Source organism: Oncorhynchus gorbuscha, linkage group LG04 (genome assembly GCF_021184085.1).
Source record: "Oncorhynchus gorbuscha isolate QuinsamMale2020 ecotype Even-year linkage group LG04, OgorEven_v1.0, whole genome shotgun sequence".
Lineage (NCBI taxonomy): Eukaryota > Metazoa > Chordata > Actinopteri > Salmoniformes > Salmonidae > Oncorhynchus > Oncorhynchus gorbuscha.
Window position 1 is genome coordinate 25,215,782 of NC_060176.1, and position 27,500 is coordinate 25,243,281.

At 43.4% G+C, this 27,500-nt stretch overlaps 1 protein-coding gene across 1 annotated transcript in view; it reads right to left on the reverse strand.

The window, feature by feature from the left end:
* The window catches only part of LOC124033879 (neural-cadherin-like), a 221,459-nt gene that overhangs the window by 34,628 nt on the left and 159,331 nt on the right, over window positions 1-27,500 (reverse strand). Inside the window, exons 23-27 of the mRNA XM_046346263.1 lie at window positions 20,455-20,669; window positions 12,351-12,478; window positions 3,372-3,499; window positions 2,575-2,698; window positions 498-678 (exon numbers count right to left, since the gene is read on the reverse strand). Coding sequence (XP_046202219.1) covers window positions 498-678; window positions 2,575-2,698; window positions 3,372-3,499; window positions 12,351-12,478; window positions 20,455-20,669 — 776 coding nt within the window. The remainder of the gene's footprint in view (window positions 1-497; window positions 679-2,574; window positions 2,699-3,371; window positions 3,500-12,350; window positions 12,479-20,454; window positions 20,670-27,500) is intronic.

The window sequence follows — 27,500 nt, forward strand, 5'->3', positions numbered from 1 at the left end:
CACACACATCACAACTGCTGCTACCAGATATATTATGATTTCAAAATACTGCACAATTTAAACATTTCTCCCCCAATCATCCCTTCTCCAAAGCATGTGTAAATATTGGACTATAAATTCTACCTTCCTGTATTATACTTAGGCTTTATTATACTAAAATGTTTATTTTATTCTACTGAGCCATTTACTTTATGTTCCTATTTTCACCTTTTGTTATTTCTTATTGATGTTGTTGATTGTCAAGAAGGAACCTGCAAGCAAGCATTTCAGTAGACCGTGTATATCCTGTACATACGACTAATGAAAGTTACACACACACACCTTCCCCATGATAGCTATCTGACTGCACCCAGCCACTCATTAACACATGTGACCTAGTTGATATTCATTTCATCTAATAGAAACAAATCCAATTAATCAATGCCCTCACGCATTGCCCTCCAAACAAGCACTCATCACATACATGTTGGGCTCGGTGCTGGCATTGCGGTACGTACCCTGCTCACATTGAGTCCCAGTGTACCCCGGTATGCACTGGCAGCTGAAGGAGCCCCACTCTCCATGGCAGCGACCCCGAGGGCCACAGGAGGGGATGCCCACGTTGACACAGCTCCCATCCGTAGTCAGGCACCCTGGGGAGCTGCCCACAGAGTCCGCTGGATTGCCCAAGTCATAGAACTGTGTAGGGGGGGAGGGGAGATGGAGAGAGGACAGAGATGGAGAGGGGGAGTAGGATATGTACACCAGAGGGAGAAATTGACATAGTAAAATAGAAATGGGAGAGAGCAGTAGACAGGTAAAAGAAAAGGAGGCACGGGGATAGATACAAGTGAGAGAAGGAGACGGGTAGAGAGAGAGGGAAAGAGAGAACGAAAGAACAATTGCTAGTTTTCCAAAAAAACTGAGGGCAAAGGTCAGTGAAACTTGAGATTTCCCCTCAGCACCTTCATGCATTCACCTTTCATGCAATTTCTTGGAATGCAAATGACTGGGTTTTCATAGGATCAAACCAATCTACAGGGACACAAAGGAGCTGGCGGAGGGCAATGCTGTGAAAGGACAGGAATACCTTGAAATCTTAAGTCCTGCTCACAATAGCATATCATAAAGGACATTAATATGTCCAATCTCCCCGTTTTCTGAGTTACCACCGTTCAGCGCAGCTGGCTGCTCGGTAGCCGTTGAGCCAATGTGCAGCAAGGTACAAATTGGTTCTGACCTCACCATAGAGCTGGGCACTTTAAGTCTGATCCTTCTCAAGTTGGAGCTCGATACTGATTTACAGAGAGTTACTACACACACTCAAAGATCCAGCATACATCTCGGTGTGTTTGTGAGTACGTGTGCAAGTTTGTGTTTGTTGATGTGTGTGAGATGCCAATCATGATCAAATTTTTCACCAAACATAACTAGCAGACTTTCCCAGTCATTTCTGCCTCACTCAGAAATATAGAGAAGGGATAGAGAGAGTGGAACAGAGTTGGATAGATGCTGAAGATTTGTTAATCATTTGCGAAATGTCTGGTCCTGTGTTCTTGGCGCTTGCAACGGCAGGATCTTGGGTTCGATTCCCATTGGGCCACCCATATGAAAAATGTATGCTTGCATGAATGTTAGTCACTTTAAGTGAACGCTAAATGGAAAATGTTACATGCAATGTTTTCACAAGTTGCTTTATAAAGAAAAGAGTGTTTTCATCTACAAACTGCTTTTTCTTCATATTCACTTTACTGATCACTATTTTTTATTTTTTATGCAAAACCATTATTGCATGGTTGCAGACTCATAGTATAGTTAATCTGTCCCAGAGAGGAGGAGAGATACAAACAAATAGAGAGAGAGAGAAGCGACGACAGAGAGTAACATAAATCAACTGTGACAGGGTGGGGAAGATGTACAGTAGATTCAGAATAGAAAAACAATTGAAGTCAAAAAATCCGCCCTTCCCTTCTCTTGCCCAAACATTCACCCCGACGTCACGCTTGAACAGGTTCAATGGCACAGACAACCTCCTCCTTTCCTCCCGTCTTCCCCCTCTCTCACATGTTCCACCCACGCCCCCAGCCCCCAGTGTTTTCCACTCTACAATAAGAGATCTATGAATATTGTATCGAACCTCAGCCCTGCGTTTTGTAGTCAGCAGGGTGAGCAGGAGAGTGTTTTTAGTGTCAAATACCTTTAGTTCCAAGTGTCACACAGTGTCATAAAGTAACATGGGCAGAAGGACCTCTTGTCCTCCCCATGACGACTGTTGCCATAGTGGCATAGCTACCAGTTCAGACAGTGTCTAGTGGATATGCGCTGAATGCGATCTCGGAGCATACCTTTTCTATAGAAGCGCTGTTGTGGCAATGTCCCCGAGGAAGGTGTGGAAGTGTTTGAAAGCATTTATGCGAGATGCTGTATGCAGTTTCATAACAACATGCTTCCTGCCTGCAGCATGCGTAAGTGGTGTAAAGACCACACTTTTATAACTCTTTACAATGGAGATGTTATGTGTTGTATAAGAGCTAAATCGCTTCCCATGCCTTTTCATGGTGTGTGTGGGAAGAAACACATTTTAGCGAGTGTTACCTTGCTGTCGACAACGAGGTTCCGGATGCAGCCAGTAAAGTGTTTGTGTTGTAACTGCGGGTAGACATAGGGCAGGTCCTCATTGACTCCACCCAGCTGTAACACCTGGGTCCCATTCAGGTGCCTGGGGAAGAAATGAACATCACTGTCAGTACATCTTTTCAGACACCTATCCATCCGTATGTTCTACTGCGGTACTTTCTCAACCCGTAATACATAGCCTTGTCCCCCACCAATCTGGTGTTCTGAGTTTGACTATGTGAAAGGTGTGCATTCTGTATAAAGGAGAAGATAGAGAGAGAGAGACACCGAGACAGAGAGAGAGAAAGAGCGAGAGAGATACAGATAGCCAGAGAATGTGAGAAAGAAATAAAGAGAGAGAGAGAGAGAGAGAGAGAGAGAGAGAGAGAGAGAGAGAGAGAGAGAGAGAGAGAGATACAGATAGCCAGAAAATGAGAGAAAGAAATAAAGAAAGAGAGAGAGAGAGAGAGAGAGAGAGAGAGAGAGAGAGAGAGAGAGAGAGAGAGAGAGAGAGAGAGAGAGAGAGAGAGAGAGAGAGAGAGAGAGAGAGAGAGAGAGAGAGAGAAAGATAAAGGGAGAGAGAAAGAGAGAAATAAAGAAGGATTGTGAGAGCAAAAAAGACAGATGCAAATAGAGAGAGAAAGAGAAAGAGAAAGAGAAAGAGAGAGAGAGAGAGAGAGAGAGAGAGAGAGAGAGAGAGAGAGAGAGAGAGAGAGAGAGAGAGAGAGAGAGAGAGAGAGAGAGAGAGAGAGAGAGAGGTGGTGTGAGTAGGCTACCTGTCCAGGTTGGGAGTGACACCAGTGACCTCACAGGACGAGTGGTCCTCTGTGGTCAGCCAGCTGCCCACTCCCTCCATCTCCATGACGGTGGCCCCGGCACAGCGGTCCAGTGTGAAGCGTACCTCCTAAAGGAGCACATCAGGAATGTTAGGACATCCAGAATACCAGGACATCAGGAATATCAGCACATCAGCAATATCAGCACATCAGGAATATAAAGCCAACAGGAATATCATGACATCAGATAACATCAGCACATCAGGAATATCAGGACATCAGATTATATCAGGACATTAGGAATATCAGGACATCAGGAATATTAGCACATACAGTGACTTGTGAAGGTATTCACCCCTTGACATTTTTCCTATTCACAACCTGGAATTAAAGTTTTAAAAAATGGTGGGTTTGTATCGTTTGATTTGCACAACATGCCTACCACTTTATTTTTTATTGTGAAACAAACAAGAAATAACACAAAAAAATAAAACCTTAGCGTGTATAACTATTCACCCCCCCCCCCCCCCACTGGGATTTTTGACCGTTATTCAAGGCAAAACTGCTCCAGCTCCTTCAAGTTGGATGGGTTCCGCTGGTGTACAACAATCTTTAAGTCATTGACTAGGCCATTCCAAGACATTGAAATGTTTCCCCTTAAACCACTCAAGTGTTGCTTTAGAAGTATGCTTAGAGTCATTGTCCTGCTGGAAGGTGAATCTATGTCCCAGTCTCAAATCTCTGGAAGACTGAAACAGGTTTCCCTCAACAATTTCCCTGTATTTTAGCGCCATCCTTCATTCCTTCAATTCTGACCAGTTTTCCAGTCCCTGCAGATGAAAAACATCCCCACAGGGGATGGTGTTCTCGGGGTGATGGGAGGTGTTGGGTTTGCACCAAACATAGCATTTCCCTTGATGCCCAAAAAGCTCAATTTTAGTCTCATATGACCAGAATACCTTCTTCTATATGTTTGGGGAGTCTCCCACATGCCTTTTGGTGAACACCAAACGAGTTTGCTTAATTTTTTCTTTAATTAAGCAATGGCTTTTTTCTGGCCACTCTTCCGTAAAGCCCAGCCCAGCTCTGTGGAGTGCATGGCTTAAAACTCTAATCTCCACTGTGGAGTTTTGCAGCTCCTTCAGGGTTATCTTTGGTCTCTTTGTTGCCTCTCATATTAATGCCCTCCTTGCCTGGTCCGTGAGTTTTGGTGGGCGGCCCTCTCTTGGCAAGATTGTTGGGATGCCATATTCTTAACATTTTTTAATAATGGATTTAATGGTGCTCCGTGGGATGTTCATGTTTGATATTTTTTTATAACCCAACCCTGATCTGTACTTCTCCACAACGTTGTCCCTGACCTATTTGGAGATCTCCTTGGTCTTCATGGTGCCGCTTTCTTGGTGGTGCCCCTTGCTTAGGTATGTTGCAGACTCTGGGGCCTTTCAGAACAAGTGTATATATACAGTGGGGAGAACAAGTATTTGGTACACTGCCGATTTTTCAGGTTTTCCTACTTACAAAGCATGTAGAGGTCTGTCATTTTTTAAATCATAGGTACACTTCAACTGTGAGAGACGGAATCTAAAACAAAAATCCAGAAAATCACATTGTCTGATTTTTAAGTAATTAATTTGCAATTTATTGCATGACATAAGTATTTGATACATCAGAAAAGCAGAACTTAATATTTGGTACAGAAAACTTTGTTTGCAATTACAGAAATCATACGTTTCCTGTAGTTCTTGACTAGGTTTGCACACACTGCAGCAGGGATTTTGGCCCACTCCTCCAAACAGACCTTCTCCAGATCCTTCAGGTTTCGGGGCTATCGCTGGGCAATACAGACTTTCAGCTCCCTCCAAAGATTTTCTATTGGGTTCCGGTCTGGAGACTGGCCAGGCCACTCCAGGACATTGAGATGCTTTTTACGGAGCCACTCCTTAGTTGCCTTGGCTGTGTGGTTCGGGTCGTTGTCTTGCTGGAAGACCCAGCCACGACTCATCTTCAATGCTCTTACTGAGGGAAGGAGGTTGTTGGCCAGGATCTTGCAATACATGGCCCCATCCATCCTCCCCTCAATACGGTACAGTCGTCCAGTCCTCTTTGCAGAAAAGCATCCCCAAAGAATGATGTTTCCACCTCCATGCTTCATGGTTGGGATGGTGTTCTTGGGGTTGTACTCATCCTTCTTCCTCCAAACACAGCGAATCGAGTTTAGACCAAAAAGCTTTATTTTTGTCTCATCAGACCACATGACCTTCTCCCATTCCTCCTCTGGATCATCCAGATGGTCATTGGCAAACTTCAGATGGGCCTGGACATGCGCTGGCTTGAGCAGGGGGACCTTGCATGAGCTGCAGGATTTTAATCCATGACGGCATAGTGTGTTACTAATTGTTTTCTTTGAGACTGTGGTCCCAGCTCTCTTCAGGTCATTGACCAGGTCCTGCCGTGTAGTTCTGGGATGATCCCTCACCTTCCTCATGATCATTGATGCCCCACGAGGTGAGATCTTGCATGGAGCCCCAGACCGAGGGTGATTGACCGTCATCTTGAACTTCTTCCTTTTTCTAATAATTGCGCCAACAGTTGTTGCCTTCTCACCAAGCTGCTTGCCTATTGTCCTTTAGCCCATCCCAGCCGTGTGCAGGTCTATAATTTTACCCCTGATGTCCTTACACAGCTCTCTGGTCTTGGCCATTGTGGAGAGGGTGGAGTCTGTTGGATTGAGTGTGTGGACAGGTGTATTTTATACAGGTAATGAGTAGAGAACAGGAGGGCTTCTTAAAGAAAAACTAACAGGTCTGTGAGAGCCGGAATTCTTACTGGTTGGTAGGTGATCAAATACTTATGTCATGCAATAAAATGCAAATTAATTTCTTAAAAATCATACAATGTGATTTTCTGGATTTTTGTTTTAGATTCCGACTCTCACAGTTGAAGTGTATCTATGATAAAAAATACAGACCTCTACATGCTTTGTACGTAGGAAAACCTGCAAAATCGGCAGCGTATCAAATACTTGTTCTCCCCACTGTATATACCGAGATCATGTGACAGATCATGTGACACTTAGATTGCACACATGTGGACTTAATTGAACTATTTATGTGACTTCTGAATGTAATTGGTTGCAACAGATCTTATTTAGGGTCTTCATAGCAAAGGGCTGAATACATACTGTATGGACGCAACACTTTTCTGTTTTTAAAATTGTTATTTTCTTTGACATTTTCTTTTTTTCATTTCACTTCACCAATTCTTGGACTATTTTTTGTACGTATATTACTTGAGATTCAAAACTAAAATCTATTTAAATTGCAGGTTGTGACTCAACAAATGAGGAAAAATGCTAAGGGGGATGAATAGTTTTGCAAGGCACTGTAAGGAATATTAGGACATCCAGATGATCAGGACATCAGTAATATCAGCACATCAGAAATATCAGGACATCAGAAATATCAGGACATCAGTAATATCAGGACATCAGAAATATCAGCACATCAGTAATATCAGGACATCAGTAATATCAGGACATCAGTAATATCAGGACATCAGTAATATCAGGACATCAGTAATATCAGGATATCAGAAATATCAGCACATCAGTAATATCAGGACATCAGAAATATCAGGACATCAGTAATATCAGGACATCAGAAATATCAGCACATCAGTAATATCAGCACATCAGAAATATCAGGACATCAGTAATATCAGGACATCAGAAATATCAGGACATCAGATAATATCAGGACATCAGATAATATCAGGACATCAGATAATATCAGGACATCAGATAATATCAGGACATCAGTAATATCAGCACATCAGGAACATCAGGACATCAGATAATATCAGGACATCAGATAATATCAGGACATCAGATAATATCAGGACATCAGTAATATCAGCACATCAGGAACATCAGGACATCAGATAATATCAGGACATCAGATAATATCAGCACATCAGGAACATCAGGACATTTACATTACATTTACATTTAAGTCATTTAGCAGACGCTCTTATAATATCAGCACATCAGAAATATCAGGACATCAGATAATATCAGGACATCAGATAATATCAGGACATCAGTAATATCAGCACATCAGGAACATCAGGACATCAGATAATATCAGGACATCAGATAATATCAGCACATCAGGAACATCAGGACATCAGATAATATCAGCACATCAGAAATATCAGGACATCAGATAATATCAGGACATCAGATAATATCAGGACATCAGATAATATCAGGACATCAGATAATATCAGGACATCAGATAATATCAGCACATCAGAAATATCAGGACATCAGATAATATCAGGACATCAGATAATATCAGGACATCAGATAATATCAGGACATCAGGAACATCAGGACATCAGATAATATCAGGACATCAGATAATATCAGGACATCAGATAATATCAGGACATCAGATAATATCAGCACATCAGAAATATCAGGACATCAGATTATATCAGGACATCAGATAATATCAGGACATCAGATAATATCAGCACATCAGAAATATCAGGACATCAGATAATATCAGGACATCAGATAATATCAGGACATCAGATAATATCAGGACATCAGATAATATCAGGACATCAGAAATATCAGGACATCAGATTATATCAGCACATCAGATAATATCAGCACATCAGGAACATCAGGACATCAGATAATATCAGGACATCAGATAATATCAGGACATCAGATAATATCAGGACATCAGATAATATCAGGACATCAGGAATATCAGGACATCAGATAATATCAGGACATCAGTAATATCAGGACATCAGATAATATCAGCACATCAGATAATATCAGGACATCAGAAATATCAGGACATCAGATGATATCAGCACATCAGGAACATCAGGACATCAGATAATATCAGGACATCAGATAATATCAGGACATCAGTAATATCAGGACATCAGATAATATCAGCACATCAGATAATATCAGGACATCAGAAATATCAGGACATCAGATGATATCAGCACATCAGGAACATCAGGACATCAGATAATATCAGCACATCAGGAACATCAGGACATCAGATAATATCAGGACATCAGATAATATCAGGACATCAGATAATATCAGGACATCAGATAATATCAGGACATCAGGAATATCAGGACATCAGATAATATCAGGACATCAGTAATATCAGGACATCAGATAATATCAGCACATCAGATAATATCAGGACATCAGAAATATCAGGACATCAGATGATATCAGCACATCAGGACATCATATAATATCAGCACATCAGGAACATCAGGACATCAGATAATATCAGCACATCAGATAATATCAGGACATCAGATAATATCAGGACATCAGATAATATCAGGACATCAGATAATATCAGGACATCAGATAATATCAGGACATCAGATAATATCAGGACATCAGATAATATCAGGACATCAGATAACATCAGGACATCAGATAATATCAGGACATCAGATAATATCAGGACATCAGATAATATCAGGACATCAGATAATATCAGGACATCAGATAATATCAGGACATCAGGAATATCAGGACATCAGATAATATCAGGACATCAGTAATATCAGGACATCAGATAATATCAGCACATCAGATAATATCAGGACATCAGAAATATCAGGACATCAGATGATATCAGCACATCAGGAACATCAGGACATCATATAATATCAGCACATCAGGAACATCAGGACATCAGATAATATCAGCACATCAGATAATATCAGGACATCAGATAATATCAGGACATCAGATAATATCAGGACATCAGATAATATCAGGACATCAGATAATATCAGGACATCAGATAATATCAGGACATCAGATAATATCAGGACATCAGATAATATCAGGACATCAGATAATATCAGGACATCAGATAATATCAGGACATCAGATAATATCAGGACATCAGATAATATCAGGACATCAGATAACATCAGGACATCAGGAACATCAGGACATCAGATAATATCAGCACATCAGATAATATCAACACATCAGGAACATCAGGACATCAGATAATATCAGCACATCAGGAACATCAGGACATCAGATAATATCAGCACATCAGGAACATCAGCACATCAGATAATATCAGCACATCAGATAATATCAGCACATCAGATAATATCAGCACATCAGGAACATCAGCACATCAGAAATATCAGGACATCAGATAATATCAGCACATCAGGAACATCAGGACATCAGATAATATCAGGACATCAGGAATATCAGGACATCAGGAACATCAGCACATCAGATAATATCAACACATCAGGAACATCAGGACATCAGATAATATCAGCACATCAGGAACATCAGGACTTCAGATAATATCGCTTTGGATAAATCAGAAATATCAGTCTGCTAAATGGCATATATATATCAGGACATCAGGAATATAAGCACATCAGGAATATCAGGACATCATATAATATCAGGACATCAAATAATATCAGCACATCAGGAACATCAGGACATCAGATAATATCAGCACATCAGGAACATCAGGACTTCAGATAATATCGCTTTGGATAAAAGCGTCTGCTAAATGGCATATATATATCAGGACATCAGGAATATAAGCACATCAGGAATATCAGGACATCATATAATATCAGGACATCAAATAATATCAGCACATCAGGAACATCAGGACATCAGATAATATCAGGACATCAGGAATATAAGCACATCAGGAATATCAGGACATCATATAATATCAGGACATCATATAATATCAGGACATCAGGAATATCAGGACATCATGTAATATCAGGACATCATATAATATCAGGACATCAGATACTGGCTGGCCCTCCAGTCTAATATGCGCTCCATTACTGCCAGTAATACCGTTCTGAAATCCATATTACATCTATTTGTACCTATTCTATTGCAAGAACTAACTTACCATACAAATGTGAGCATCTAATTTGCTTCTAAGAGGTTCTATTGAAAATCTACTCAATAACAGTTTATTGTAATCAACAAGCATATTCAACGAGTTATTTCATAGCAAACATGCAGTTTGTAAATGGCATACAAATACTATTATAGTGTTTGTGTGACACTGTTTATATAATACAGTGACCATTTCACGAATAACACTGAGGCTGATTTTCAGACCTGGTAGATTAACAAAGTTGTTGTTAGTGCAGTCATACAGCCTAAGCGGCCATACACAGCTAGTGCAAAATATCTAATATTAAAGAAGCCTCAAGGTATTGCTCACCTGAGGTAGAGTACGTTATGGTAAGCTGCAGACCACACTATCTACCAAGAGAGTTCTCATCTATATCATTCGTAGCCGTCTATGTACCAGCACAGACCGATGCAGGCCCTAAAACTGCACTCAACCAACTCTATAAGGCCAAAAGCAAAGAAGAAAATGCTCACCCAGAAGTGGTGCTCCTAGAGGCCGGGCACTTTAATGCATGCAAACTTAAATCGGTTTTACCTCTTTTCTACCAGCATGTCACATGTGCAACCATAGGGAAAAAACTCTAGACCACCTTTACTCCACACACACAGATGCATACAAAGCTCTCCCCCACCCTTCATTTGGAAAATCGACCACGATTCTATCCTCCTGATTCCTGCTTATAAGCAAAAACTAAAGCAGAAAGTACCAGTGACTCGCTCAATACGGAAGTGGTCAGATGACGTGGATGCTACGCTACAGGACTATTTTGCTAGCACAGACTGGAATATGCTCCTGGATTCATCCAATGGCATTGAGGAGTATACCACATCAGTTATTGGCTTCATCAATAAGTGCATCGACGACGTCGTCCCCACAGTGACCGTACGTACATATCCCAACCAGAAGCCATGGATTACAGGCAACATCCGCATCGAGCCAAAGGCAAGAGCTGCTGCTTTCAAATAGCAGGACACTAATTCAGACTCTAATAAGAAATCCCGCTATGCCCTCAGACGAACCATCAGACAAGCAAAGCGTCAATACAGGATTAAGATTGAATCCTCCTACACCGGCTGTGACACTTGTCGGATGTGGCAGGGCTTGAAAACTATTACAGACTACAAAGGGAAACCCAGGCGCGAGCTGTCCAGTGACGTGAGCCTACCAGATGAGCTAAATGCCTTTAATGCTCGCTTCGAAGCAAGCAACACTGAAGCATGCACGAGAGCACCAGCTGTTTTGGACGACTGTGTGATAAAGCTTTCGATAGCTGATGTGAGCAAGACCTTTAAACATGTTAACATTCACAAAGCCGCAGGGCCAGACGGATTACCAGGACGTGTACCCAAAGTATGCGCAGACCAACTGGCAAGTGACTTCACTGACATTTTCAACCTCTCCCTGACCAAGTCTGTAATATCTACATGTTTCAAGCAGACCACCATAGTCCCTGTGCACAAGGAAGCGAAGGTAACCTGCATAGTCACTTCACCCCTACCTACATGTACAAATGACCTCGACTAACCTGTACCCCCGCACATTGACTTTGTACCGGTACCCCCTGTATGTAGCCTCCTTATTGTTATTTTATTGTGCTACTTTTTATAATTTTTTACTTTCATTTATTTGGTAAATATTTTCTTAACCCTCCTTGAACTGCGCTGTTGGTTAAGTAAGCATTTCACGGTAAGGTGTGACAAATAAAGTTTGATTTGATTTGATCTGCACTGAGTCCAAACCACTCAAACCCTCCTACTTCTCCAGACTATGTACGGAAAATAGGACTAGTCTAGCAGAGACACCACCTGTTTGCATTAAACTTCCCCAGAGTTCTATAAGAATGAACAGCATATGGCTAGTGTCGGGTGAGAAGTGTGTGCGTGTCTGTGTTTGTCTATGTGTGTGTGTGTGTGTGTGTGTGTGTGTGTGTGTGTGTGGGGGGGGGGGGTGGTATAAGCTTGGCAGCAGCTCAGACTTCAGAACCCACCTTACTGTTGCTCCTCACGTCCAGACGGTGCCACCGTCTGTCCGCCACGTTTACGTTGCCTGGCAACTGCAGGACCAGTGTGCCCGAGCCATGGTTTATCTTGAGTGTGGGAGTGCCATCGATCAATTCTGAGGGAGAGAGAGAGAGAGAGAGGACACTGCCATGAGGTCACACATGGTGGTCACTTCCCAAGGGCCTCCTGATGACCATCACCCCCCCCCCCCCATCACATACTCTCAATTCCAGGGAGGATCAGATACAACCACACACACAGACCACTTTATCCTGAGGACGTCACTTCTGTACCCATTTCATCTGATCACTGCGACACACCAAGAACAAGTGACCACAATGAAGCACAGTGAACAACTAATAAACGCCAACTGATCATTCCGTAAGAGTGATCTGTGTTCACCCAACCCTAGTCTAGAGTGAAAACAGGTACCACCTCAATGCTTTCAGCAGGCTGTTCAGAAAGATGGCGTACTTAAAAGGACATTACATCTAATAACCTGGGCCAGTATTAGAAGATGAAAAACAACAACAGTACAAGGTGCATAGATAATATTAAACCAGTGTTTTTAGAACTAACAGTCAGACGTCATCACTCTTACTGACAGTTGTGGCTGCTTTGCATGATGTATTGCTGCCTTTTGGTAGGCCATCATTGTAAGTAAGAATGTGTTCTTAACTGACTTGCCTAGTTAAATAAAGGTCAAATAAAAATTACAAAAATGTTCACTCCAATATAAGGATTACAACAGTGCCTGGTGCTATGCCCCCCATAAGACAATACACATATTAAAAAGTTATTCCATTTTCTGACTTTGTCAAATGGGAAATTAAAAATGAATGAACCAGTTAAGACTCATTGTATGCTTTATACCATTTGCAAAGGGTTGTGGGTAAACAAGATGTCAACCAACCACTGTTTCTCTGTAAATCAACATGACATCCACAGTCTAAGAGTTCAGGAGAGAACAGCGCTGTAAATATAAACTCCATGTTGCTCTATTTTCTAGGCTCGCAAATGCTCTGTTTTCAACAGAGAGGGTTGTTCTCCCTCTTCTCCAGGTCTTTATCTTTACCTTCTCTTATGCCCTGCCTCTCTCCATGACACTCACTATCTGAGTTGTCATGTCTTTCTCTTTTCTACCCCCAACCTTTTCTCTCTCTCTCTTTCTCCCTCTCCCACCTGTCTCTCTGCAGTGTTCTCACAGTGGATTCCCAGAAGGCAACCTGTGCTCAGACAGAGATAACTTTGAGCTAGCAGTAAGTCACTGATGTACAGAGCCCAGCCTAAGCCTGAGTGAAAAGCCCTTTTCATTTGAAAGGCCCACAGTGGCCACCACCCTCAGGCAGGAGATTGACACTGTCCCACAGGTTATCTGCGTCTGACGAGGGTCCCCGACCCTCCTTGTTGGGACTGACGTGACATTTCAGGAGAAAAGAGATGACAGGTTTGAATGGTGGAGGCTTGCTTGAGATGAAAAGAGAGAGGGAAGAAGAGGAGAGTGGTGCTGAGTGCCTGAGAGGAGAACTTCCATACACATGGACAGACTGGGCTGTGTTGGTCAGGCAGGTTGTTAGTTCGAATCCCCGAGCTGACAAGGTAAAAAAAAGAAATCTGTCGTTCTGTCCCTGAACAAGACAGGTAACTGTTCCTAGGCCGTCATTGTAAATAAGAATTTGTTCTTAACTGACTTGTCTAGGTGTGGGAAGACAGGCCAAATGGGCTTTATGTTGTGTTGTATCAAATGATCTTGGATAGGGAGAGTACGCCCAGGTGTCCTCAGGTTACTACAAGATTCTGCTCTTAAACGCTGGTTGGCGGACTTCTCCCCTCCTCATCTCTTATTCATCATGGTCTCCTCCTCGACATCCCTGCAGATTCATCTTCCCTGTCGAGCGTCTTGGTGAGGGGGAAGCCAGAGGGTCTCAGCCCGCATAGCATGGCCCCCATAGCATGGCGCTTAAATTTGAAAAATTGCTCTTCTGAAGGCCTGAAGGGGATATGTTTGAGGCAGTAACCATATGGACTGCATAAACAGCATTACAAATCACTCTGTATATACAAATCAGCAGCCCAGCAAGAGAGAAAGAGAGTCTGTGACTGTGGTGCCTTTAATATAAATTGACTGTCAGCAAACAACCCCATACCCCCAGGTAACAGGACCTAAACTTGAAAGTGATATTTGAAACGGGTGCAGCGCTAAAAGACTGTGAAACAGGTTTCTGCAAATTGACCGTAATGTGTCCGTCACACTCAGTAGGTAACTGTATCTCTCTGCTCGCTTTCATCTGCCAGATGTTGTGTCTGCACGTGTGTGTGTGTGTGTTTTTAGTCAGCCTGTTTCTCAGTTCTTTCTGAGACCACCAACACTAGTACCGCATAAAGAAAAGGATTTAAAAAATAAAATAAAACAAAATACAAAATGCCTGAGATGCTTACATTCAGCCGGATATTATGATTCTATTTAATACGGGCAGAAAAAAATGCAATAACCTTGCCTGTTATAAATTGGCTTATATGCTGCCAGTAAATGACCATTACATTCATTTACTTTCCATACCATTTCTCAATCTTTTTTTTTTAACATCTGGCTTTTGAATTGCATTTATTAAGACAATTTGAATTCCACATATTAAAAGCATGATAAATAGGCTGCCATCAGCTCAGAATGAGACAAAGTGAGTGATGACATTTTTTTCTGCTCTATCCTTGGAGCTGGATGCAACTCTTGGCAACGAGGTGTAAACTGGATCCCCAGCCGAGCCCTGAGAGCCTGTTTCCCATTCTGCAGGAGTCCGTAATCACCCAAATTTAATTTGTCCGGTTAATTTGTCTATTGATTGGACAAGCTCAGCCCCATGGCTCGTACCCTTGAGAAGGGAGCGATCACAATAATGAGACTCAGTTAACAATGAGCTCACTGGATTTAATCGTGTTCCCGCGTACCAGTCAGATTAATAGACCTAGAGGTCAGCGGTCAAAGTCAGGAGACAGCACAGATAGGGTCTAGATCTCTGGTGTGATTTAGAGAGAAATATAACACAGAATTACATTTAGAGGTGAGGACAGACCAATGGGCACTCTAAAATATTCCATATGTCCTGCAAACCTACACTATACACAACCATAACTCAATATAATGCTTTCAGCATGAAGCACATAGTGGTTGTAATCTGACCCACATCAGACGGGGACAAAGGACTATGAGCCATGGAAAAGTTAACAAGCAGAACCAAAGACTCCCTTCTTCCCTGGTAGCAAAGAGAGTTCCAAACCTCTCTGCCAATGACAGCTAGTTTTCAATTTCCCCCTCGTCACTCAGACAACTCCCAGACAGTCTGAGCAAAATTATTGCTTGAGAAATACAGTCCTTTTTGCTTTGTTACCTTTTTACCATTTTAATGGAAAACTATTACAATAAGGCACTTAATTGTTACCCAGAAATGATTTGAAATTGATATACTGTACAAATGGCTGCATTGGGCCTTTAATCCCAGGGGAACAGGGAGAATGTAGGACATGCAGGGGTGTTTTGCAGAGGCAGATCTGTGCTATTAGTGGTGGTGATGCCTGGGCACAATGGACCATGGGGGGGATAAACAGCGCTGCATGGTGGAAAACAGACAGTGAGTGGGCAGGGCTGCAGGAGGCAGCCAGCGAGCCGCTCAACATCTTTAATAAGGAGATCTGGCCCGGGAAGCAGTGGGAAATCATACGGTTTAATAGGTTGCATTGCTATACAACTAGAAATAATAAGGTTTAACACAGTCAACCTGTGGGTGAGAGTAAGGGGTATGTGTGTGTGTGTCTGTTTGAGAGAGTAATATAGAGACATTGGGCTGAACTGTTGTTGTCTGTTTCTCCCTTTAAGTCTCAGCCGTCTCTACTTGCCCTCTCCACTCTTGTCATCTACCCCTCCTGCAATTGTACAGTTGTCTACACATCTCTTTCATACACACCCTTCCACTCCGAACCAAGTATCTCACCCTCTCACTCCATGTCTCACTGTGTATTATCTTCTCCTACTCCAGCTCTCTCTGACTCCATCCGCAGCTCAATACCGTCTCCTCCACTCCGCATCTGACAGCTCCTAAACTCTCTCTCCATACTTTTTATTCTCTCTCTACCTCAACATGTACAGTACGCGTTGATTGTTTCCCTGTCTATCCACTCTCTTATTCATCCCTCCCTGTTTTCGCTGTCGGTATCTCTGTCCTCTCTGGCACAGTGCTGATTTTTGTCTCTCTTCTCCAGACTATGTCTCTCCCGCCACAGCCAGCAGTTGTGGACTGGGCTGTGAGGCTGTGGACATTGATTATTTGAATCAGTTGTGTGGTGCTAGAGCAAAAACCAAAACGTGTAACCAGGAGTAGCCCAAGGATCGAGTTTGGGAAACCTTGACTTACTGCAGCATTAGCAGACATCTTTACGTCAGAGAGAAAAGATGGCGCCGAAGAACATGGCTGACGTTTCACATTCCCCCAACCAATTGTGCAATTTTGTATTTTTTTTGTGCATTTTGTGTAACTTATTTTTTAACTTATTGTGTACATAATGTTGCTGATACCATTTCTTATGACCGAAAATAACCTCTGGCCACCAAAAAAGCAAAGCAATTTTCCTTGAACGAGTACGACGAGAAGGATATCCTGCTTTCACTGGAACATGCCCAGATCCACGCCATTTGCATGAAGAAAAGATGCCGGAAAAGGGGAGGCAGATCGGGGATCCTTCTGAGAACCTCTAGGCGACCAAGTAAACTCCCAATGCCTTCCATTCTTCTTGCTAATGTGCAATCATTAGAAAATAAAATTGATGACCGACTATTAAGATTATCCTACCAACGGGACATAAAAAATTTGGCTGAACAAAGAAACGGGCAATATAGAGCTGGCGGGATTTTCATGCACCGGCAGAACACAGACGATACCTCTGGTAAGACGAAGGGTGGGGGTGTTTGTCTTTTTGTCAATAACAGCTGGTGCGCGATGCCTAATATTAAAGTCTCGAGGTATTGCTCACCTGAGGTAGAGCTGTTTTGATAAGCTGTCGACCACACTATCTACCAAGAGAGTTCTCATCTATATTATTCATAGCCGTCTATTTACCACCACAAAGTGAGGCCATAAACAAAAAAGAAAATGCTCACCCAGAAGTGGTGCTCCTAGTGGCCGGGGACTTTAATGCAGGCAAACATAAATCAGTTTTGTCAAATTTTTACCAGCATGTCAAATGTGCAACCAGGGGGAAAAAAATCCTAGACCACCTTTACTCCACACACAGACGCATACTCTTCCCCCACCCTCCATTTGGCAAATCTGACGACAATTATATCCTGATTCCTGCTTACAAGCAAAAACTAAAGCAGGAAGTACCAGTGACTTGCTCAATACGGAAGTGGTCAGATGACGTGGTAGCTACACTACAGGACTGTTTTGCTAGCACAGACTGGGATATGTTCCGCGATTCATCCAATGGCATTGAGGAATACACCACCTCAGTCATCGGCTTCATCATTAAGTGCATCGATGATGTCGTCCCCACAGTGACTGTACGTACCTATCCCAACGAGAAGCCATGGATTACAGGCAACATCTGCATCTAGCTAAAGGCTAGAGCTGCCGCTTTCAAGGAGCGGGAGACTAATCCAGACGCTTATAAGAAATCCCGCTATACCCTCAGACGAACCATCAAACAAGCAAAGCGTCAATACAGGATTAAGATTTAATTGTACTACACCGGCTCTGATGCTCTTCGGATGTGGCAGGGCTTGAAACCTATTTGGATGTCAGTTTACCAAGCAAAACCCACACTCGAGCTGCCCAGTGATGTAAGCCTACCAGATGAGCTAAATGCCTTTTATGCTTGCTTCGAGGCAAGCAACACGGAAGCATGCTCAAGAGCACCAGCTGCTTAGGATGACTGTGTGACAACGCTCTCAGTAGCCAATGTGAACAACACCTTTAAACAGGTCAACATTCACAAAGCCGCGGGGCCAGACGGACTACCAGGACGTGTACTCAAAGTATGCGCGGACCAACTGGCAAGTGTCTTCACTAACATTTCCAACCTCTCCCTGACCGAGTCTATAATACCTACATGTTTCAAGCAGACCACATTTACATTACATTACATTTAAGTCATTTAGCAGACGCTCTTATCCAGAGCGACTTACCACCATAGTTTCTGCGCCCAAGGAAGTGAAGGTAACCTGCCTAAATGATTACCGCCCAGTGGCACTCATGTCAGTAGCCATGAAGTGCTTTGAAAGGCTGGTCATGGCTCACATCAACAGCATCCTCCGGACACCCTAGACCCACTCCAATTCGCATACTGCCCCAACAGATCCACAGTTGACGCAATCTCAATCACACTCCACACTGCCCTTTCTCACCTGGACAAAAGGAACACCTATGTGAGAATGCTGTTCATCGACTACAGCTCATCACTAAGCTAAGGACTCTGGGACTACACACCTCCCTCTGCAACTGAATCTTGAACTTCCCGACAGGCCGCCTCCAGGTGGTAAGGAGATGGCAACAACACGTCTGTCATGCTGATCCTTAACACTGGGGCCCCTCAGGGGTGTGTACTTAGTCCCCTCCTGTATTCCCTGTTCACCAACGACTGCGTGGCCAAACACAACTCCAACAACATCATTAAGAGTTTCAAGTTCCCTGGTGTCCACATCACCAACAAACTATCAATTCATAAAAATCGCCAATGGACATTTTACATTGACCTAGTACACTGTTGCTACTCGCTGTTTGTTTGTTACCTGTGCATAGTCACTTTGCCCCCACCTACATATACAGATTACCTCAACTAGCCTGTACCCTCACATACGGACTCGGTATCGTTGCCCCCTGTACATAGCCTCATTATTGTTATTCTTATTGTGTCACTTTTATTTTTACTCTTTATTTTAGCCTACTTGGTAAAAATTTCTTCTTCTTGAACTGCACTGTTGGTTAAGGGCTTGTAAGTCAGCATTTCACTGTAAAGTCTACACTTATTCGGCGCATGTGGCAAATAAAGTTTGATTTCGTTTGACCTTCACAGTACAACACACTGACTATGCATCGTTTTGAGACTGCAGCCTTTAGACTGTTGAGACTTCAGACTTGAGACTGTCGAGACTCAAGAATGTCCTATGCACGTGGCCAAAAAAACGTTGTAACTTGATGCTTGAATCTATTACTGTATCCTTTCTCTTTTGTTTTCCATTCAAACACACACTCAAACACGCGCACACACACACGCACTCATACACACTGGTGCGCGCACGCACCCACAAAATGTCTTCCAGCATTGAATCGAGTGCTAATACTCAAAACATAATATGAAATGGAGCCACAAACACCACGTACACGCAAACATCACATGTTATTTACTCTGGACCTCAACTTCAAGGATGTATGCTAAGCACGTCCATATAGCTAAACAAGTTCATTAAAGCTCTAAATATGTACACCCCATTGTAATTACATTCTGGAATGAATGACAAATCAGCCTTTACTTTCATAATGAGCCCCTTCATTAACCCCTAAAGACCTGATGCTGTCACACTGCAACCACACACACACACACACACACACGCACACGCACACACACACGCACACACACACACACACACACACACACACACACACACACACACACACACACACACACACACACACACACACACACACACACACACACAGACTGAAATCAGTCTTTACCACCGAGTGTACACTCAATTAAAGGCCTCAGGAGCTGTGTGTAGGCAGATGCTGAACCCCATTCAAAGAAACCCCTCCACCCCCAAACTAATTTGGCAGGGTTGGCACAACAAATATCCATGTAAAAAAAGAACCTTAGCAGTCTCTAAACGTTCATATTAAGCCAGCAAATCCAGACAGGACAATTTCTTCCTCATGCAACCTTCCTATCTCTATCTGACCATCACTGTGTACTGAAAACACAATTACCAGCACTCACACACTGACGCAGGCATGCGCTGCCCCTCCCTTCCCCCTAACACATCTTGTCTCTGCCCTATCCTATATTCCTGTCCCCCTCCTCTGTGATAGATAAGTGGATATGTACCTATGGCCATGAAGTCCTCGAGGTCCCAGGGCTGTAGCTGGGCCAGGGGCCCACTGTAGAGCAGCAGACCATCTGCAACCTCCGTGATGAACTCCAGGGAGAGATGGCTCTCGAAGCAAGGCCTTATGGGAGGAAACCAGGCATAGCCGTTGCCGTGGAAACTGTGTTTGGTCTGCTGGCACTCTGGCCCCTCGAACTGCGTAGGGCACTGGCATCTAGGGCAAGATAACAAGGAAGAAGAACATCACTAAAAAATGATAATATAAAGCAATGTAGTTATTTCATCTTTTCACCTCATCTATCACACAAGACTATCAGGATGTCCCTGCAGAGGCCGGGATGGGATGGCCTGCTTCTGCTTAACCGCACAACAGTCACACACACACACACACACACACACACACACACACACACACACGCACGCGCACGCACACACGCACAACACACACAATTTGCTTTTAGTTGTTCTCAATTGCATAACAACCCTTATTACTAAATATTGTGAGTGCACATCCCAACTAAGCATCTAGCAGTCTATATTAGCCCCCATGGACTCCTCACAATCTGGAGAACACTATATTTCAGCATTCTCTCTCTCTCTGTCTGTCTTGCTCTCAGACTACTGTTTTCGCCTCCAGTGATTCCCTTCAGAGAGATTCACTCCGCATCTCATGCAGATGTTCTTATTATCAGCCGTACCATAGGGAGAATCCATCACTAGTAACAACATTCTCTGTCAGACGTACTGTAGCAACCGAGCACAGCTGCACTCCTCCCGCCGGTTATTCTGTCATCCCCTTTTCCTTCATTCATTCCTCCTTTGTCACACACAGACACATGCACACTACCCCACTGTATCCACCTGTTGTGGAGACAGCTAATATAGCTGGCACACACACACACACACACAGGCAATCCTGAGGCATCAATCAAGTGTGGCTTTCTCTAGTTAGTTTAGTCAGAAGCCCAGCTATTTTCTAAGCCGGTTCCCTCTCCATCACCCTACTCACAGCAGCCTAATAATAGTCTTCCAGGCCGCCATGCTCCCTTCGTTTCGTTCCTCTCTCATTTGTGTGCTGCGAAGGGAGAGAGAAGAGCTCCTGGCTGCCACATCCGACACTCTTGCATTTAGTCTTTCCCATTTCCCAGTCTCTGCTCTGAACCCAGATTGAAAAGGAGAGACTGTCAGAAATGATAGACCCCCTGGCACCTGGCAGACATGCAAATGTGGGAGGAGTGAAACAGGCAGGCGGGCCGTGCGCAAACACAATGACATGCTTCTTCTAATAACCAGGCGCAGTAATCAAAGTTTAGAAGACACACCGTAGCAAAAACAGAGAGAGAGAGAGAGAGAGAGAGAGAGAGAGAGAGAGAGAGAGAGAGAGAGAGAGAGAGAGAGAGAGAGAGAGAGAGAGAGAGAGAGAGAGGAGAGAGGAGCACACATGACTGTATGCACGCATGATCGTATGCACGCATGACGGTAAGTCGCTTTGGATAAAAGTATCTGCTAAATGGCGTACGATATTATTATACTATAGGAGAGAGAGGATGAGGATGCACTGGAACAACAGCAGGTGGTGAATGTTGCTTTTAGTGCAGATCAACTCGGACAAAACAGAGATGCTTGTTCTAGGTCTCAAGAAACAAAGAGATCTTCTGTTGAATCGGACAATTACTCTTAATGGTTGTACAGTTGTCTGAAATAAAACTGTGAAGGACGTCGGCGTTACTCTGGACCCTGATCTCTTGTTTGATGAACATATCAAGACTGTTTCAAGGACAGCTTTTTTCCATCCACGTAACATTGCAAAAATCAGAAACTTTCTGTCCAAAATGATGCAGAAAAATGTATCCATGCTTTTGTTACTTCTAGACTAGACGACTGCAATGCTCTACTTTCCGGCTACCCGGATAAAGCACTAAATAAACTTCAGTTAGTGCTAAATACGGCTGCTAGAATCCTGACTAGAACCCCAAAATTTGATCATATTACTCCAGTGCTAGCCTCCCTACACTGGCTTCCTGTCATGGCGAGGGCTGATTTCAATGTTTTACTGCTAACCTACAGAGCATTACATGGGCTTGCTCCTACCTATCTCTCTGATTTGGTCCTACCGTACATCCCTACACGTATGCTACGGTCACAAGACGAAGGCCTCCTAATTGTCCCTAGAATTTCTAAGCAAACAGCTGGAGGCAGGGCTTTCTCCTATAGAGCTCCATTTTTATGGAATGGTCGGTCTGCCTACCCATGTGAGAGACGCAAACTCGGTCTCAACCTTTAAGTCTTTACTGAAGACTCATCTCTTCAGTGGGTCATATGATTGAGTGTAGTCTGGCCCAGGAGTGTGAAGGTGAACGGAAAGGCTCTGGAGCAACGAACCGCCCTTGCTGTCTCTGCATGGCCGGTTCCCCTCTTTCCACTGGGATTCTCTGCCTCTCACCCTATTACAGGGGCTGAGTCACTGGCTTACTGGTGCTCTTTCGTGCCGTCCCTAGGAGGGGTGCGTCACTTGAGTGGGTTGAGTCACTGATGTGATCTTCCTGTCTGGGTTGCCCCCCCCCCCCCTTGGGTTGTGCCGTGGCGGAGATCTTTGTGGGCTATACTCGGCCTGGTCTCAGGATGGTAAGTTGGTGGTTGAATATTTCCCTCTAGTGGTGTGGGGGCTGTGCTTTGGCAAAGTGGGTGGGGTTATATCTTTCCTGTTTGGCCCTGTCCGGGGGTATTATCGGATGGGGCCACAGTGTCTTCTGACCCCTCCTGTCTCAGCCTCCAGTATTTATGCTGCAGTAGTTTACCTGTCCCAGACCTATTATTTGACCATGCTGGTAATTTATGAACATTTGAACATCTTGGCCATGTTCTGTTATAATCTCCACCCGGCACAGCCAGAAGAGGACTGGCCACCCCTCATAGCCTGGTTCCTCTCTAGGTTTCTTCCTAGGTTTTGGCCTTTCTAGGGAGTTTTTCCTAGCCAACGTGCGTCAACACCTGCATTGCTTGCTGTTTGGGGTTTTAGGCTGGGCTTCTGTACCGCACTTTTAGATATCAGCTGATGTACGAAGGGATATATAAATACATTTGATTTGATTTGATCAGCACGCATGTCAGACTGTCCTGTTGCTTAATAACATGGTATCCCGACCATGACGCAGAGAAATGGAAGGAAGTTGTGCCTAGGAGCACTGGATCTGATGAAGGTCCTGTAGGCTCCGGTTTTACCAAACAGGATCCTATAGTCACACTACAAGGCCATCTCATTGTGGAGAGGCAGGGAGTTGATACCAGTGATATCTGGATGTGGTTACGGCCAGGAGCCGTGCCTCTACCTAACCACTCACACATGGGATGGGAGGAAGTGTACGCACATGGTCACAGCTTAGTGTGACTAGGCCCCAAGCAGAAAACAAGCCTAGTATTACTCCATCAGACCATCGAACCATCAAAGACATGAACATATCTCCCAGAGTGACAGACAGTAACGTACAAAGGAGGGATCACTTATGGAAAGGAAAGAGGGAGATGGGGAGCAGGAGAGATAATACTGTAGAGAGAGATCATACTGTAGAGAGAGATAATACTGTGGAGAGAGAGGAGGAGATGTAAAGATAAGGGGGTTGAAGACAATACACTGGGAACTTGACCTACTTTATCTCTCCATTTGGAAACAATTCATCTCACTCATTTATCCCATCAGAGAAATCAGGAGCATGATTTCAGCCCAATCCTCTTACTGTACTTGAGCTTTTTTTTATCTTTGCTCATTTCCTGTTCTTTGCTAGCACACGGGGATGTTATTCGTTAGCGTTTGAAAGGGACCAAGTAATCTCCCCTGCCCTCCATTTTCAAATCCCACTATTAATGCTGGTATCTACATGTTGTTTCTTAAATCTTAAATCTCTGCGCTGTGTCGCTGGGGATCTCTACTTATTTTTTGCGGTTCTACATCTGTGCGCTCAAAGCCGAGTGATAAACTCTGCTCTGCACAGCAACCGTCCACTGCCTCTGTCTCTTATCTATTACCAGGCTTGCATTCATCTTTGAATGGTTTCACACACCCAAGCCTGCAGAGGAAGACATTGACCTCTGCCCTATTCAGTAAAATGATTCTCTAGTGGAAACAATAATCGCAGAAATGTCAGACTTGAATACGTATAATGTGAGGAATTTCTATTAACATGTTAATTGTTCGCTGCATTCACAGACTCAAAATGCTTTACAGCTTTTAATGTTCTTGACTTTTCAGTTATAGCGTAAGCCGAAGGATGTGAGTTCTACAAGGACAACTTGTCATCAACAGGGAGGCTCTTATGATCTGACACATCAACAACTTTATCCTGGGTTTGGGCCAAACTGGCAATGTTAGCTCAGCTGTAAAAACCCAATGTGTCTGCAACAGAGAGAGAGCTGGGATTAACTCTAGGTTGGCTGCATAAATCATTCTGGTACGGACCAATGGCGAGGCACATTACACGCTTCGCACGTCCAACTAGACACACATCCTGGGTTTACTTTCTTCTTTCAATTAAACAGCAGAGAACAAAATTAACTTTCCCCTCCTTTCGTGTTTCAAAGGGAATCGGGATGGACAATTCCAGTAAGAGCATTTGGGCATATGTTCAAATTCTTTCAGGAACATCCATATACACCTCCTTTCTAGACATGAACACCAAAGCAGCGGCAGATTACCTCTGAATATGAACTAATAATGTCAGTGGATTTCAAACGAGGGACTTTTGATGTGTGTGTTTGCACAGGGTGTGTGTGTGTGTCTCTGTCGTTCTCTCTCTCTCTCTCTCTCTCTCTCTCTCTCTCTCTCTCTGGAGACTAACCTTATAGGTTTGTCAGCGTGCGCCAACTGAAGTATCATCTGTGGCTGTGTTTGCCGTCTGTGGGATCGTATGTCTGCACAAGTGAAATCCACAGGAGGAACACCTCACCAGAGCAGTGTCTTAGTAAAATGTGGTGAGTCTGATTCTGCTCACAGAGTTTAGACCATACACACAGCCGTGTAGTGGTTTGTGTCTCTCCACCAAGGGGCCAGGTTTCTGGTCTAGAAACAGGTTTTGACTGCTCCTACAGTTTTTGCTCCGGTACTGCAGTTTAACTGACACCATGCCCAGAAAGACCATTTCCATACACAACCACCTAGAGAGGTCAGACTAGAAAATTCCTAATCAGACACTTTAGTAATGAGCTTTGTGCACAAAACATCCATTGAATTATTCAATGAATTGTCACTGAGGCAACAAAAAAAATGTCATCACTCACAGCCAAAGATATATCATTTATAAAATTCAACCAATGTCTGCCATGTTTTTGGATGACATCATCGCTGCTCGTGCTGCTCCCATGTAATGTTGGTCCGTATAAAACGGGTGCAACCCGGATTGAGACGGTCTATGAATCGGCGTATGTGCGAATGTGAGTAGATTAACTTGAAAACAACGGTCGGACGTAATCTCCACTTCATATTATACCTCAGTGGTCTCCACTGTACAATCTGGTTGACGCATAATTGCATCAGAAAATAAAATGTTATATGAATTCTCAGAGATGAAATATATATATATATATATATTTTCACCTTTATTTAACCAGGTAGGCTAGTTGAGAACAAGTTCTCATTTGCAACTGCGACCTGGCCAAGATAAAGCATAGCAGTGTGAACAGACAACACAGAGTTACACATGGAATAAACAATTAACAAGTCAATAACACAGTAGAAAAAAATGGGCAGTCTATATACAATGTGTGCAAAAGGCATGAGGAGGTAGGCGAATAATACAGTTTTGCAGATTAACACTGGAGTGATAAATGATCAGATCATGTACAGGTAGAGATATTGGTGTGCAAAAGAGCAGAAAAATAAATAAATAAAAACAGTATAAAAAACAGTATGGGAATGAGGTAGGTGAAAATGGGTGGGCTATTTTCCTATAGACTATGTACAGCTGCAGCGATCGGTTAGCTGCTCGGATAGCTGATGTTTGAAGTTGGTGAGGGAGATAAAAGTCTCCAACTTCAGCGATTTTGCAATTCGTTCCAGTCACAGGCAGCAGAGTACTGGAACGAAAGGCGGCCAAATGATGTGTTGGCTTTAGGGATGATCAGTGAGATACACCTGCTGGAGCGCGTGCTACGGATGGGTGTTGCCATCGTGACCAGTGAACTGAGATAAGGCGGAGCTTTACCTAGCATGGACTTGTAGATGACCTGAGCCAGTGGGTCTGGCGAGTAGTGAGGGCCAGCCGACTAGAGCATACAAGTCGCAGTGGTGGGTGGTATAAGGTGCTTTAGTGACAAAACGGATGGCACTGTGATAGACTGCATCCAGTTTGCTGACCATTTTGTAGATGACATCTGAGATCCAGGATAGTCAGTTTTACTAGGGTAAGCTTGGCAGCGTGAGTGAAGGAGGCTTTGTTGCGGAATAGAAAGCCGACTCTTGATTTGATTTTCGATTGTAGATGTTTGATGTGGGTCTGGAAGGAGAGTTTGCAGTCTAGCCAGACACCTAGGTACTTATAGATGTCCACATATTCAAGGTCGGAACCATCCAGGGTGGTGATGCTAGTCGGGCATGCGGGTGCAGGCAGCGTGCATGCATTTGGTTTTAGTTTAAGAGCAGTTGGAACGGAAGGAGTACTGTATGCATTGAAGCTGTTTGTATATATATATATATATATATGTGTATATGTTTTTTTTAAATTATATCTATCTCTCATTAAATTGTTGGTGTACTGTTATTTAAGTGCACTTCCACATTGCTAACACCCTAACAAAAACATACACAGACCTATGATAAAACATGCATCATTCCCTTTTAAATACCTCCTCTGGTGTAGCGGCCAGGTTGGCATTTTTGATGTGTTCATTTCCTTTGCATTTTTAATCACAAAGATCATTAGATTAAATCAAATTCCCCCCACATCACCGGGGGCATTTAGCCTTCCTCCTCAACACGATCCCAGAAGTATTTAGCTTGACGTTGAGCTCGCTCAGGCATTCAGAGCACAACGAGGATATTCACTCAGGACGACCA